This window comes from Calidris pugnax, unplaced genomic scaffold (genome assembly GCF_001431845.1).
Source record: "Calidris pugnax isolate Ruff unplaced genomic scaffold, ASM143184v1 scaffold171, whole genome shotgun sequence".
NCBI lineage: Eukaryota > Metazoa > Chordata > Aves > Charadriiformes > Scolopacidae > Calidris > Calidris pugnax.
The window spans coordinates 12,812,322-12,828,055 of NW_015091064.1; the positions used below are offsets into that span (position 1 = coordinate 12,812,322).

The following is a 15,734-nucleotide window of genomic DNA, read 5'->3' on the forward strand; positions in this document are numbered from 1 at the left end:
AATCATAGAACAGTTTAGGTCAGAAGGGACCTTAAAGATCACCCAGTTCCAAGCCCCCCCTATGGGCAGGGACACCTTCCACCAGACCAGGTTGCTCAAAGCCCCATCCAGCCTGGCCTTGAACCCCTCCAGGGATGGGGCATCCACAGCTTCTCTTCTCAATCTCAGGGGATTGAGAAACAATCCACTGAGGAACAATGCAACCATGCTTTTCCAGAGAGGGATGGAAGAGAAAATAGTTTCCACTGCTATGGAGAAAGCGATACAAGCATTCCCTTCTCTCCAGCCAAAGAAGTCCATTTGAGGAACCCTAGACTCTCTGAAAAATACCCACCTTCCTCTCAAGGATTTGAGTTGCACTATTTATTGCTTGCTTTGCAATGTGGCTTAAGGCTCAGGACACCAATGTGCTGTGGAAACCAGAAGCCAGTGCAGATAAAGCAGTGACAACAAGGGCTGGGTGAATCAGTTTATCCCTTCCTTGACTGCTCTCGCTCCGACTCCTGTCCCTTAATTAGTAAGTGCCCAAAAGCCGTTGCAGTCATCAGCGTGGCAGCTCGCTGCCCTCCTGCTCCTCCTAGTGGATTGCTGCCTGAAGGCGAGCTTGTGGCTGCCTCCTTCCACCCAGGCTTTGGAGGGATCTGGGGCGTGTGGTTGGCACGAAGCACTTGGAAGAAGCCAGTTTGCTGTGTCTAGTACCCAGATTTCTCAGACTTTGGTTTGATGACTGCCAGGTGCCAGCAGCAGTTGCGTTTCTCTGCTCCACTTCTGACAGGTCAAGGTTGGCCCGTGCCTAAAACCTGTCCCTGTGGTACCAGCTCTCTGGCTTGTGGGGACCCATCAGAGCAGCAGCCACCCTGCCCCACACAAACCCCTGTGGGGAGCAGGAAGGCAGGCTGGGAGAGCTGGGGTTCTTCAGCCTGGAGAAGAGAAGGCTCCAGGGAGACCTTAGAGCAGCCTTCCAGTATCTGAAGGGGCTACAGGAAGGCTGGAGAGGGAGTTTTTACAAGGGCATATAGATAGGACCAGGGGTAATGGTTTCAAACTGGAAGAGGGGAGATTTAGATTAGATCTCAGGAAGAAATTTTTCATGATGAGGGTGGTGAGACACTGGAACAGGTTGCCCAGAGAAGCTGTGGCTGCCCCATCCCTGGAAGTGTTCAAGGTCAGGCTGGATGGGGCTTTGAGCAACCTGGTCTGGTGGGAGGTGTCCCTGCCCAGGGCAGGGGGTTGGAACTAGAAGATCTTTAAGCCTCATGGTATAAATACTCCCAGAATCTGGGAAAGTTCATATTCACATTTTTCTTCTACCTAAAGTGATCAAAGCTCTAGCTTTGGCTTATTTTATGGGACCTGAAAAGAATTCAACAGTTCTTTGGTTTCCTCCTAATACTGTTTGGGTTTTTTGTCTTCCTTTTCCTTTCTGCAACATCCAAACCCCAGATGAGCTTAGGACAAAGAGCGAAGTTGACCTGCACACCTGAGATGGCCTATGGAGCCACAGGCCACCCTGGGGTCATCCCCCCCAACGCTACTCTCCTCTTTGATGTGGAGCTCCTCAGGTTAGAGTGAAATCCTCTCCGGGGAGTTGGCTGGAGACATCTGTTAATAACCATCCATCCTCCCTCCCCTGGCCAGCAGCGGGAGGAATGGTTTTGGTGACATCCATGACCGGGCTACAGATTTTGACCCTTACTGAATGAGGAACCAAACTGCACGGTTACATGTTTATGACTTCAGGCTCCCAGCTACAAACTTTAATGTTCACTGACCGACCTGATGCTGAGAGAAACCAAACTGCCCTCCATTAATTACAGTCTGAGTGCCAGCAGAGTAAAATCCCAAGAGAGCCACACACGGCAATTCATCAACAACCCTTGCTTTTTGTCACACTTTGTCACAGAGCTGTGAGGACCTGTCATGTGCGACCGGGTGGCTCAGGTGCAAGAGTGAACGAGATCAGGGTGCAAACTCCTGGTGACACCCTGCTACGGGGTCCTAGAGCTCAGTGTTGGAGGAAACTTTTCAGATGTTTTATAGGAACAACTGTGACAGGAACAACTTCTATGCTTAATTAGAGAGAAGGGAAGAATGCAAAATCATAGAATCATAGAACAGTTTAGGTCAGAAGGGACCTTAAAGATCACCCAGTTCCAAGCCCCCCCTATGGGCAGGGACACCTTCCACCAGACCAGGTTGCTCAAAGCCCCATCCAGCCTGGCCTTGAACCCCTCCAGGGATGGGGCATCCACAGCTTCTCTTCTCAATCTCAGGGGATTGAGAAACAATCCACTGAGGAACAATGCAACCATGCTTTTCCAGAGAGGGATGGAAGAGAAAATAGTTTCCACTGCTATGGAGAAAGCGATACAAGCATTCCCTTCTCTCCAGCCAAAGAAGTCCATTTGAGGAACCCTAGACTCTCTGAAAAATACCCACCTTCCTCTCAAGGATTTGAGTTGCACTATTTATTGCTTGCTTTGCAATGTGGCTTAAGGCTCAGGACACCAATGTGCTGTGGAAACCAGAAGCCAGTGCAGATAAAGCAGTGACAACAAGGGCTGGGTGAATCAGTTTATCCCTTCCTTGACTGCTCTCGCTCCGACTCCTGTCCCTTAATTAGTAAGTGCCCAAAAGCCGTTGCAGTCATCAGCGTGGCAGCTCGCTGCCCTCCTGCTCCTCCTAGTGGATTGCTGCCTGAAGGCGAGCTTGTGGCTGCCTCCTTCCACCCAGGCTTTGGAGGGATCTGGGGCGTGTGGTTGGCACGAAGCACTTGGAAGAAGCCAGTTTGCTGTGTCTAGTACCCAGATTTCTCAGACTTTGGTTTGATGACTGCCAGGTGCCAGCAGCAGTTGCGTTTCTCTGCTCCACTTCTGACAGGTCAAGGTTGGCCCGTGCCTAAAACCTGTCCCTGTGGTACCAGCTCTCTGGCTTGTGGGGACCCATCAGAGCAGCAGCCACCCTGCCCCACACAAACCCCTGTGGGGAGCAGGAAGGCAGGCTGGGAGAGCTGGGGTTCTTCAGCCTGGAGAAGAGAAGGCTCCAGGGAGACCTTAGAGCAGCCTTCCAGTATCTGAAGGGGCTACAGGAAGGCTGGAGAGGGAGTTTTTACAAGGGCATATAGATAGGACCAGGGGTAATGGTTTCAAACTGGAAGAGGGGAGATTTAGATTAGATCTCAGGAAGAAATTTTTCATGATGAGGGTGGTGAGACACTGGAACAGGTTGCCCAGAGAAGCTGTGGCTGCCCCATCCCTGGAAGTGTTCAAGGTCAGGCTGGATGGGGCTTTGAGCAACCTGGTCTGGTGGGAGGTGTCCCTGCCCAGGGCAGGGGGTTGGAACTAGAAGATCTTTAAGCCTCATGGTATAAATACTCCCAGAATCTGGGAAAGTTCATATTCACATTTTTCTTCTGCCTAAAGTGATCAAAGCTCTAGCTTTGGCTTATTTTATGGGACCTGAAAAGAATTCAACAGTTCTTTGGTTTCCTCCTAATACTGTTTGGGTTTTTTGTCTTCCTTTTCCTTTCTGCAACATCCAAACCCCAGATGAGCTTAGGACAAAGAGCGAAGTTGACCTGCACACCTGAGATGGCCTATGGAGCCACAGGCCACCCTGGGGTCATCCCCCCCAACGCTACTCTCCTCTTTGATGTGGAGCTCCTCAGGTTAGAGTGAAATCCTCTCCGGGGAGTTGGCTGGAGACATCTGTTAATAACCATCCATCCTCCCTCCCCTGGCCAGCAGCGGGAGGAACCCCCACTGGAATCCCACCCTTCCCCGCTCACGCTCTCCTGTCGATAGCGCCGGCCCCTCGGTTTCTTACGCCTTCTCTTCCTTCTCTTTTTTAACTTCGTGGTGTCCGTATTTTGCCTTTTATTAGAAGCTTTGCTTTTTGGGGGAAATTACCTACCGTTGTAACATTTTCAAGTTGTACATTTTATTTAATTTGCATGTGAGAAGAATTCACAGTGATGATTGAAAATATATATAGATATAAATATATATATATTCCTTATTGAAAAACCACTGCCTTACTGTACACTTAAACCAAGAAAGAAAAAAAAAAAACCAACCACAAACGGTGCTCAAAAAAAAACAAAAACAAAACTCCAATGTACGCCTTGTACATGAAGGGCATTAGCCAAACAGTTACCTGCGCTGCCACTTTCCTCAACTTGTACGTTCTGCTTGCTGCTGTTTTAAAAAATACTGTCTCATTTAAGAATTAAAAGTATATATATATAAAAACAATAAAATCTTGATACTTTACAGCTTCTGTCCCCTGTTTTTCTGCTTTCCTCTGGCCACTGGAATTCTTTATGGTGCGTAAGATGTTCTTCAAACGATCACCAACCCATTTTTTTTGCGAGTTATTTCTCTTCTTCTGTGAAATACACATAATTCCACGTGCTGCTCGTGTTACAGATCTCTGGGGGACCAGAGGGACCAGCACTGTGCTGGGACAGAGAGATTTCCTGCCTCTCCCTCTCCCCTCCCTGCTGGTGACCACTCAACTCCGGCCAGAATTTGGCTGCTGCAGAGATGGGAAGTGATGCTTCTCCAAGCCGTGCAGCGCTGCTCCGATTCTATGCGTTTACAGCAGTAAAAGTAGCGTAACCTTTTCTACTGGAGCTGAGACAGGCTGAAGGAGAGGAGAATTGTGTGCACCCACCTCACGAAACCAGTCTGGACCCTGGGATGGTGTGGCCTCTGGACAACACAGCGGGGGTTTTTCGGGCTGCATTTTCTGATACTGGTCATGCCTCCTTTGTGCACTGGGGCCCTGGTGCTCCAGACTGAGTAGTATTTATCCCAGCTGATGGTTCTCCGAATTCAGGGAATGCTGGTTCCTGCCCTGGAGACAGAGGGATGCACAGACTGTCATTTACCTGGGTTTAGCAGCTCCCCAAGCAGCGAAGCTGCCTCTGTGCTGTTTTGCTTTGCCTAAATTCAATTCTTCCCATTTTTGGCTCGCTTTGCCCCTTTGCTGCAGAAAGAAAAAAAAGAGCATCATTGGGTCACGATGTTATTTTTATTTAGCTTGACTATAAATTATTTGCAGAGCATCGTTGGGTCACGATGATATTCTTATTTAGCTTGACTATAAATTATTTGCAGAGTTTTCAAGTGATGGATTTTTGGATGGAAGCATTTCAAAGAGTTGTCGTGCCGCTTTCTTGTGCGAGCGCGTGTGAGGAGAAGGCACCCACAGGAGCAGAGAGAGCGCAACGCGGGGGTCTCCAGGTGACACCTCCTGGGGAGGAGAGAGGAGCCCCGACAGGCAACTCTGGTGAGCTGGCCCGTGACTGGTGACCTACCCAGTGACTGCAGCTTGCCCTCCCCGTTCTCTAGGTGTTCATTTCATGAGGGTCTCCAGGTGACATCTCCTGGGGAGGAGAGAGAAGAGAAGCCCCGACAGGCAACACTGGTGAGCTGGCCCGTGACTGGTGCCCTCCCCGTTCTCTAGGTGTTCATTTCACCCACAAAGTCACATTTGAGTTTTTTAATTTTATAAAATTAACATTTCAATGTTAATGCACCCATATGTTTAATTTTAATGAGCCCATAAACCCCCAGCTCTTACAGACTGTTACCGAGGGTTGGGAGAGTAAATTTTTTCTTGCTCCCTTCCTCATAAAGAAACGATTTTTGGTGAAAAACCACCATTTTTAGTGAAAACCTAGGCTCACCCACAAAGTCACATTTGAGTTTTTTAATTTTATAAAATTAACATTTCAATGTTAATGCACCCATATGTTTAATTTTAATGAGCCCATAAACCCCCAGCTCTTACAGACTGTTACCGAGGGTTGGGAGAGTAAATTTTTTCTTGCTCCCTTCCTCATAAAGAAACGATTTTTGGTGAAAAACCACCATTTTTAGTGAAAACCTAGGCTGGCTGCAGCAGCCAGGTCACGCCTCTGCGTTGGGCTAATAGTTCTTTTATTTCGGACAGGCTAATTTCCTGATAATAAATAGGAAATTGGGCCTGCCGGGGCTTGATGCCCACTCGCCTTCCCAAATTCTTTTTAAAGGTTCTTTGCCACTGCCCTGGCCGGTGTCGCTGGCCCTGACTCCAGCCCTGGGTTACAGGAGGCAGGATGCGCTGCGGCCGTTGCAGGTGTGAGCTCCTGTGGGTGGTGGGGTTAATGTCACAGAGCCCTGTCACACACAGGTCGATCAGCACATGGCTCTGAAGTTTTAGTTGCTTAAAAAAACCAAAGAAAACCATAAAAGAAAGGGGTTTGGCCCATCCCACTCGGTCTTATCCCCTGGGTCTGGTCTGTGCCTCCCGCTCGGCCCCCAGCAGCGCAGCCCGGCCGTTAGCCAGTCTGTAAAACCCTCATTACAGCTGGTTGATGAAGCTCTCGCTCGCTCTCAGCGCCCTTTCTCTGCAGAGACCTTTGTTGGAAGCAGCCGTTATTACCATTTTTCATGCCAATTTCATTTTAAAAAAAAAAAAAAAATAAAAAACCAAAGAAAACCATAAAAGAAAGGGGTTTGGCCCATCCCACTCGGTCTTATCCCCTGGGTCTGGTCTGTGCCTCCCGCTCGGCCCCCAGCAGCGCAGCCCGGCCGTTAGCCAGTCTGTAAAACCCTCATTACAGCTGGTTGATGAAGCTCTCGCTCGCTCTCAGCGCCCTTTCTCTGCAGAGACCTTTGTTGGAAGCAGCCGTTATTACCATTTTTCATGCCAATTTCATTTTAAAAAAAAAAAAAAAATCTGAAAGGAAAACTAATTGCGCTTTGTGATACTTAGGGAAATTAAGTCTTCAAGGAAATGTAATCTTCGGCTCTTTATTTGACTGCAAATGCGTTAATTTATTTAATTGTATCATCGATCAACACAGTACATATAATTATTACTACTATATAATGGATTGGGAAAAAATTTAGTGTCGGTGCCTGTGTAATCAAATATGCTCTTGTTACTAATTTCTAAACCGCGTCAATGGGGAAAAAAAAAAGAAAAAAAAAAGACCTTCCAGGCTTAATTTCATGCCCTACTTCCTGAAAAATGAAATGGGAAGTGAGCACACCCCAAAACCAGCAGAAATGCAGCGTCTGAGGCTGGTAACGTCTGCCGTATTCGCTGCCCCCTCTGCCATTCGCACCACCCAGCTCCTTTCCCCCTCCTTCTGTAGCACGTTTCAAACCAACCCCTGAGCAGCCCCCCCTCAGACAGCCCCCCCTCAGACAGCCCCCCCGGCGCTCCCTCACCCCCCGCGGGCGTGCAGGTACAAATGATTATTTCATTTTACATGCCCAGGGACAGCCAAAGCCCTGAACAGGCAGGAGAAGCAACAGTATGAAATGGAATATTTAATGAAAGGCAGCAGCTGAGCTCTCAGAGAAATCAAAAGCTGCTGATCCCGAGGATTCAATGAAGGAATTTTTATTAATCTTATTACCCTCAAGAATTGCTTTTTATGTGTGTTTTTCAAACAGCATCAAATCCCCACCAAAACAGACGCCGCAGCGCAAGCACCACGCTCTCCGCTATTGACAGAAGCGAGGTGGTATTTGCATATGACTTTAAACCAGGCTGGCACCGTTATTAGTACTTTGATAGTTTGTTACCACCATCTATTATTATTTATTAGAAGCATAAATCCAGCACCTCCAGCTCCTGTTACAGCCAGGGGACTTCTAAATGCCCAGCAGCTGCTGTGAGCGGCCCCAGTTACCCCAGTTTCGGTGTGTATATGTATATATACATGGCATAAATATATAAGGAAAGGGCTGGGGGGGGACAGTTTATTACCTTTAAAGAAAGCTATAGATGTTCCCATAGAAACAAGCCCTCCAGCAGGATTTTGTTCAATTCAATATTTTTAAGCTCGGTTTTGCCTGAGAAACATCAGTTTGTATTAAACTGACGGGCAAGACCGAGAATCAAGCTGGCCTTGGAGCAGTAACTGCTCACCCGAGAAGGACAGCCCATCCCAGCTGTGCCCAACAGCTGGACACCGGGACCCACAGCTGGGCAGCCTTCCCAGCACTCGGGTGCTGGACACAGCCACCTTCCTGCAAACCTCTGCACATCCTCACCTGTGCCACCACCCTGCAGGTGACAAGTGACTTCCTTTCTTGAAGGAAAGGCAACCTGCAGAAGTGGCACAGCATAAACCCAGCCTCCATGAAAAAAAAGCCAAATTATGTAGACACACATTTATTTTTTTTACCCAAAGAACACAAGAACAGCATTATTATTTTTTAAGCGACAGATTTCAACAAAAAACTCTAAGGATGAGCAAACGGAAACATTCCTCAATGACAGTGTAACACACTGAAAAAAAAAAAACCTCTTAAGTTTTGTAATTTACAAATCCTCAGGCCAAGTGTGTTTGCACCTGCCCATGTTCTGCCCTGGCTGAAGTTGTCTGGTCAGGGAGTTAAACAGCAAATCCAAGCCAATAAATCCTCCTGGGAGGCAGGAGACTGCCAGCGTCCACAGGACTCCCAGCTGGTTCAGAGCAGGGGCAGAGGTTATTCTTCTCCACTTCTAAAATATCCTGGTTGTGCATTCTATCACACTACTTTTTATTTACAGGCCAAGAGTGTTGAAAAAATTTTTTAAAAAGCCAAAAAAATTTAAATGTCTTCCTTTTCCTCCACCAGACACTATAAAATTTATGTATATGAGATATATTACAGTTCAAACACACCGAGTAGAAAACAATCGCACTACAGGTGGCTAAAACTCCATCATCTACTCTCTCATTTTGGTTGCGTGTTCTCTACTTAAAAGGTGTGGAATGTCTTCCTGTCCCTCCAACCAACCTTAGTCCAAGCCCAGTACACGGAATAAAGCCCTCGTATATCATTAAGTCAGCAACGCACCATTGGAGTGAGATTATTCTACTGCAGCCCATCTGCCTCATCCCCATCTCTGGGAACAAGGGATTCTGACTGAAGTCACCCAAGGAGTCAGATTAACCAAAAAGGACATTCATTTTCTACACTTTGTAGAAGAAACTTTGTTATAAACATGGCTTTGGGCTTGCTTTGTTTCTAGTAAGGAGCCCAACAATCATATGATGGAGTTCGGCTCCTTCCAGCTTTGGGCTTGCTTTGTTTCTAGTAAGAAGTAGCTCAACAATCATATGATGGAGTTCGGCTCCTTCAAACATTCCCAGAGGGAGAAAGCTGCAATTAATTGTGTACAATATAAACAGGTGTGATGAACCATCAAACCATACTTATTTCTATTTAAAAAAAAAGCACAACCATCCCTGTTGGGAGGAGACCAGTTGCAATATTCCATTTTCAGGAAGGAGCAAGTGAAACGTATCTCTGTGCAAAGAGCCCCCTGAGCTCTTTGGAGGAACTGGCTAGATGCTGAAGGATCTCCTGGATCTCTGCAGACCAGGCAGAGCTTCAGGAGGTGGGAAACACTCAACGGGCTCGGTCCCACCTTGAAAGGTCCTGCCAGAAATGGGACTGTGGTTCCGCAGCATTTCCCGGGTCACCCTTACAACATGGAGAAGCCACGTCCACTTCAGGGGATTTAATCTTGAAGCAGATCTTCCGATGGTTTACATTTATTTAATTCCAATGTGAAGATCTAAAGACTCAAGTTACAGCTTATCAAATTTTAAAAAATTAAAAAGTTATACTTCACTGAGAATTCCTACGTTTAGCTCAAGAGCCCAACGGCAGGGCTTGAAAACAGTTTTCCAAAGAGCCCAGTTTATTTTGGCGGGTCCGTATTAATTCCGTATTTTTCCTTGAGAAGCTTAAGCTGTTCCTCTTTCTTCTTTGTGTCCATCTTCTGGAATGCCTGTAATTAGGAAAACAAGGTGAGATGATTTTTTTTTTTTTCTTCTGACATCTTCTGTGACATGTTAGTTCCCAGTAACCACAACCAACATCACTATGAGCTACATCAACCTCACACGCCGACAGTGATACTCAATTCTTGACGTCAGAGAACGTCACAGCACCCAGACACCCTCAGCAAGAGCCAGAACATTAAGAGTGAGAGACTTTTTACCTGTAAACAGGACCCCACACCCTGTTGTGGCTGTATTTTTCACACCCTTGGTCCAAAGGTGCTTTTTTTTTGCACACGAATCGCCAAGTACAGAGGGAATCCTGAGAATTTATCCCATCTATTCCCTCCACCCGTTTGGATTTGTCTCTTTAAAATATCCAAGCAACTGTCTTTTCAAACTGAATTTTTTCTGGCCCTAGCTGTGTTCACAGGTAACTCAAACACCCCCAAGAGTACGTACCCTGTTTGCATTATAGTACAAAACCACAAGGTATCTGTTGCACACGTTGAATCCCGACAGGTGATCGCAGGCGTTTTTGGCATCAAAGATGTCTTCATAGACCACGTAGGCTGTTCCTCTAGTTTCAGGAGTGTTTCCACTGCAGGCCAGATCAGTTTTAATGTTAAACAAGATAAACAAGAAACAGGTTTTTTCTAGATGTTAAAATACATCCCTGCTTTCCACACCGATCTCCAGGTACATTTCAGAGTCAGAGACAACAGGAAAATGTGACAGAGGCACGTGCTGCATTATGCTCCTTAAGGGAAATTCACCTCTCCACAACAACCATCAGAAGCTGTTGCTGTCGGGGGCTGTCATATCTCTGGGAAACCTTAAAGTTTTTATTGCAGCAATTAGCTTGTTTTATTTAATATTACAAGACCAGGCTGTCAGTTAATGGCTGTCTGGATCAGATGTCTCCCTGGGATGGAAGACAGCTCTGGGCACATCACAAAGTCAATCTGAGAGAGACAGAACAGCCCCACCGGAGCAAGGCCACGTCAGAGGCAGGGCCATCTCCTGTCGGACCAGCAGTTCAGCTGCCTTTGCCTGAGGGACAGGAGACACGTCTGGGCACGTAATGCTAACGAGCCTGGAGAGACTGCAGAGTGTACAAATCCAAAAGAGCTCAACTAAAATATAGTTATAGTGAACTTAATCATCAGAAGAACTGTCTCTACGGTGCTTGCCTCTAAGAAGAGAGCTACTGAGGACACATGATATCCCACATATCCACACCGGGATGCGCACAGAAATGAAGAGGAGAATGGGATAAGAACTGCACAGAGCACAGGAGTCATTAGAGAAGCGGTTCCACGTTACGCCTTGTCTCATGACGACGTCAGGATTTCAGAGGAAAGCAACATGGATCAGTAATTCCCAGCACTCAGTGGGGAGGCTGCTGGCAGCTCCCTGTTGGACACACACACCAGTGTGTCACTCTGACAGAAAGCTCCCCTGCTAGGTCTTAATTCTTTACGTACCACTGTCATGCTGTTCCAGCCTACACGTTCTCAGACACTTTAAATATCAGTTCTCCTTTATGCTTATTAGTGAAGAATCCCACCGATTTAGCCAAGCAGTAAGTTTGTGCTGTCCCTTCAGTCGCCCTTCCCTGTTCCACGCTCCAGCACAGCCCCAGCAGTACGTCCCCCCATCTTTCTTTGTTTATTGAAGGCCATTCTATACATAAAGCTCCTTTAAAAATGATTGCTCAGTGTATAGAATAATCACTATGGCTCTGGAACGAGCACGTCTATTTGGGGTAGTAAAGTTCAGTCTGTTTAACAGTTTACATATTTACATCCTTCATACTCAAAACAATTAAACATATTATGGATTAATTACCAACCCCAGTCTAAGAGCACGGGGAAACGAAGCTCGATATAAATGACAAGGACACATTGTACTCTAATCTGATCAGCAACCTAGCTGAGAACTCAGAGATGCTGCAAGTTATTTTACCAACATCCAGATAAAAGCTGGACAAAAAAAACCCGTATCAAATATAAACTACATCTCCTTTCTATTCATACATCTATTGAAATATAACACAACGCTTTCTTTTGAAGTATTAAACACCAAGCTTTGTTTCCTCTCTCTCCTCCTTCTAAATATTCTTCAGCAGGGGAAAAAAAAAAAAAAAAAGAGAATCCTTTTGTATGAGTGTCAATACTCCAACCAGCCTTACTGCAGTTCTCAAAAGCTCTTCCTGAATTCCAGCTTCCTTCTGCTAGAAACTTTGCAGAACATCATACTAACCAGATGAAAATATGGTTTAATCCACAGCATCCAGACAATACTCAGGGTAAGAAAGTACATCAGAGCTCGGGGCTTTGGTATTTGAAATAACTAGAGAAGCTCAGGCTTGCTGTAGACACGTACAGACAATACTGACATGTTTAAAACAAAGTTCAGTCACATCACCATTCTCCATGGACTATGTGGCTCAGGGACAAGATGTATCTGACACACAGGGAGTTGTTTCTGATATTTGTTTCTGGTAATTTAGCCAAGCAGTAAGTTTATGCTGTCCCTTCAGTCACCATTCCCTGTTCCACGTTCCAACACAGCCCCAGCAGTACGTCCCCCCATTTTTCTTTGTTTATTGAAGGCCATTCTATACATAAAGCTCCTTTAAAAATGATTGCTCGGTGTATAGAATAATCACTACGGCTCTGGAACAAGCACGTCTATTTGGGGTAGTAAAGTTCAGTCTGTTTAACGGTTTATGTATTTACATCCTGCATACTCAAAACAATTAAACATATTATGGATTAATTACCAACTCCAGTCTAAGAGCATGGGGAAATGAAGCTCGATATAAGTGATAAGGCACAATAGGGATGCTGAGCTATAACACATATACTAAAACACATCAAATCCTGAATTTCCAAAGAAAAATCAAATACTTACTTAAAAAGTAAAATACTTACACTCTGATCTGTCGAATAGGCCCGTATTTCCCAAAAATATCATCCCAGTCTAAGAGCACGGGGAAACGAAGCTCGATATAAATGACAAGGACACATTGTACTCTAATCTGATCAGCAACCTAGCTGAGAACTCAGAGATGCTGCAAGTTATTTTACCAACATCCAGATAAAAGCTGGACAAAAAAAACCCGTATCAAATATAAACTACATCTCCTTTCTATTCATACATCTATTGAAATATAACACAACGCTTTCTTTTGAAGTATTAAACACCAAGCTTTGTTTCCTCTCTCTCCTCCTTCTAAATATTCTTCAGCAGGGGAAAAAAAAAAAAAAAGAGAGAATCCTTTTGTATGAGTGTCAATACTCCAACCAGCCTTACTACCATTCTCAAAAGCTCTTCCTGAATTCCAGCTTCAGCCAACTCCTTCTGCTAGAAACTTTGCAGAACATCATACTAACCAGATGAAAATATGGTTTAATCCACAGCATCCAGACAGTACTCAGGGTAAGAAAGTACATCAGAGCTCGGGGCTTTGGTATTTGAAATAACTAGAGAAGCTCAGGCTTGCTGTAGACACGTACAGACAATACTGACATGTTTAAAACAAAGTTCAGTCACATCACCATTCTCCATGGACTATGTGGCTCAGGGACAAGATGTATCTGACACACAGGGAGTTGTTTCTGATATTTGTTTCTGGTTGAGAGCTCCAGCAGCAATAGTAATATCTCTATTTTCCCATTCGTTAAGTATCCAATAGTCATTAAAACATGAAAACTGGCTGTATTCAACCTTTGCCTTTCTTAATTTTATCTTTAGTTAAGGTAAAAGGTTAGCTTTAAGATTTACTTAAGAGAGTACGTATCTCACATTTTTACCAATTTACCCAAGTTGACATCAAATTTAAGCTTTTTCACCTTACCTACCAGCAATATTATTTTCTAACAAATTCACACCTAAGAGAATTATCATCACATCCCTCTCTGGCACACGGCAATACTGCTAAAGTGCATTTAACTTTGTCAGCTGTGAAATCCAGTTGCTCTCTACCACAATAGGGATGCTGAGCTATAACACATATACTAAAACACATCAAATCCTGAATTTCCAAAGAAAAATCAAATACTTACTTAAAAAGTAAAATACTTACACTCTGATCTGTCGAATAGGCCCGTATTTCCCAAAAATATCATACATTTCCTCCGCTGTGATTTTATAGGGCAGGTTCCTAATATACAGGATCCGATTGACTTCTGGCGGCAGCCGGATCTGATGCAGAAACAACATACAGTGTGTTGGAATTAGAGTGCTCACTTCAAACCTTAAAAGCAGCAACCTACGTGCCAAATCTTGGGGCTAACATCACTGAGAACGTACGTGTGCTTCTGTGATACGTTTTAAACCCTCCACAGCTAGAAACTTAACGTGTTTTTGTCAACCAAGAGGCCTGCCTGGAGGGGGAAGGGGTCCCTTGGCGGAAGGAGCCCAGGCCGGGCAGGAAGCCTTGGTCTCAGCCCCGGGGCTGGGGACCTCGGCTCATCGCCCCAGAGGGCCGAGGAGGGTCAGGGAAGGGTCAGGGAATAGCACTCACATTAGCTCGCTTCGCCGCTTGCATCGCCATGGCGCCGGCCGATACTCAGGGTAAGAAAGTACATCAGAGCTCGGGGCTTTGGTATTTGAAATAACTAGAGAAGCTCAGGCTTGCTGTAGACACGTACAGACAATACTGACATGTTTAAAACAAAGTTCAGTCACATCACCATTCTCCATGGACTATGTGGCTCAGGGACAAGATGTATCTGACACACAGCCCCGCCCATCTCCCGCCTCGGCCCCGCCCATCGCTCCGTTCCCGCCCCCAGCCGCCTCAGCGCGCGGCGGGGCAGCCATGGAGGCGGGGGAGAGGCCGTGAGGGGAGGGAGCTCTGCGAGCATGGCGGGCAGCCACCACCCAGCACTTTCACCGCCACCGCCCAGCACTGTCCCTCACCACCACCTCTGCCCGGCTTCTAATGCCTCCAGGGGTGGCGACTCCACCACCAATTTTACCTTTAGTTAAGGTAAAAGGTTAGCTTTATTTAAGATTTACTTAAGAGAGTAAGTCTCGCACATTTTTACCAACTTACCCAAGTTAACATCAAATTTAAGCTTTTTCACTCTACCTACCAGCAGTATTATTTTCTAAAAAATTCACACCTAAGAGAATTATCATCACATCCCTCTCTGGCACACAGGAATACCGCTAAAGCGCATTTAACTTTGTCAGCTGTGAAATCCAGTTGCTCTCTACTGCAACAGGGACACTGAGTTATAAACACATATACTAAAGCACATCAAATCCTGAATTTCCAAAGAATAATCAACTACTTACTAAAAAGTAAAATACTTACACTCTGATCTGTCGAATAGGCCCGTACTTCCCAAAAATATCATACATTTCTTCCGCTGTGATTTTATAGGGCAGGTTCCTAATATACAGGATCCGATTGACTTCTGGCGGCAGCCGGATCTGCAGAAACAACATACAGTGTGTTGGACTTAAGAGTGCTCACTTCAAACCTTAAAAGCAGCAACCTACGTGCTAAATCTTGGGGCTAACATCACTGAGAACGTACGTGTGCTTCGGTGATACGTTTTAAACCCTCCACAGCTAGAAACAACGTGTTTTTGTCAAGCAGGAGGCCTGTCTGGAGGGGGAAGGGGTCCCTTGGCCGGGGACGCGGAAGGAGCCCAGGCCGGGCAGGATGTTGAACCTCAGACCACTGGACTCGGCCCATCGATCCAGCCTGTCAAGATCCCTCTGTAGAGCCTTCCTACCCTAAAACAGATCAACATTCACACCTAACTTGGTGTCATAGAATCACAGAATCACAGAATGGTTTGGGTTGGAAGGGACCTTAAAGATCATCTAGTTGGGCAGGGACACCTCCCTCAAAGCCCCATCCAACCTGGCCTTGTCTTGTCAACCCTGGCCTCATCTGCAAACTTACTGAGGGTACACTCGATCTCCTCAT

At 45.9% G+C, this 15,734-nt stretch overlaps 2 protein-coding genes across 2 annotated transcripts in view; one reads left to right on the plus strand and one right to left on the minus strand.

Moving 5' to 3' along the window:
- The window catches only part of FKBP1B (FK506 binding protein 1B), a 78,313-nt gene extending 74,042 nt beyond the window's left edge, over positions 1 to 4,271 (plus strand). The window contains 2 exon segments of the mRNA XM_014956734.1: positions 1,444 to 1,613; positions 3,719 to 4,271. Of these exon segments, the coding sequence (XP_014812220.1) occupies positions 1,444 to 1,572 (129 nt within the window). The 3' untranslated portion in view covers positions 1,573 to 1,613; positions 3,719 to 4,271.
- A 5,241-nt stretch (positions 4,272 to 9,512) lies between these two features.
- On the minus strand, positions 9,513 to 15,259 carry SF3B6 (splicing factor 3b subunit 6). Its single transcript, XM_014956909.1, has 3 exons — positions 15,111 to 15,259; positions 10,241 to 10,379; positions 9,513 to 9,786 (listed from the first exon to the last, which is right to left on the minus strand). Exons 1-3 carry the CDS (start codon positions 15,242 to 15,244, stop codon positions 9,697 to 9,699), a joined length of 363 nt encoding a protein of 120 aa, XP_014812395.1. The 5' UTR covers positions 15,245 to 15,259; the 3' UTR covers positions 9,513 to 9,696.
- Between the last annotated feature and the right edge of the window lie 475 nt (positions 15,260 to 15,734).

Bases quoted from the DNA above. Each gene is read 5' to 3' on its own strand.
- SF3B6 (XM_014956909.1), bottom strand. From the start codon at position 15,244: ATGTTGTTTCTGCAGATCCGGCTGCCGCCAGAAGTCAATCGGATCCTG. The intron at 10,380-15,110 runs GTAAGTATTTTA...TCTGGCCTGCAG, and splicing joins CCTATTCGACAGATCAGAGT to TGGAAACACTCCTGAAACTA. The intron at 9,787-10,240 runs GTACGTACTCTT...TCCTAATTACAG, and splicing joins TGTACTATAATGCAAACAGG to GCATTCCAGAAGATGGACAC.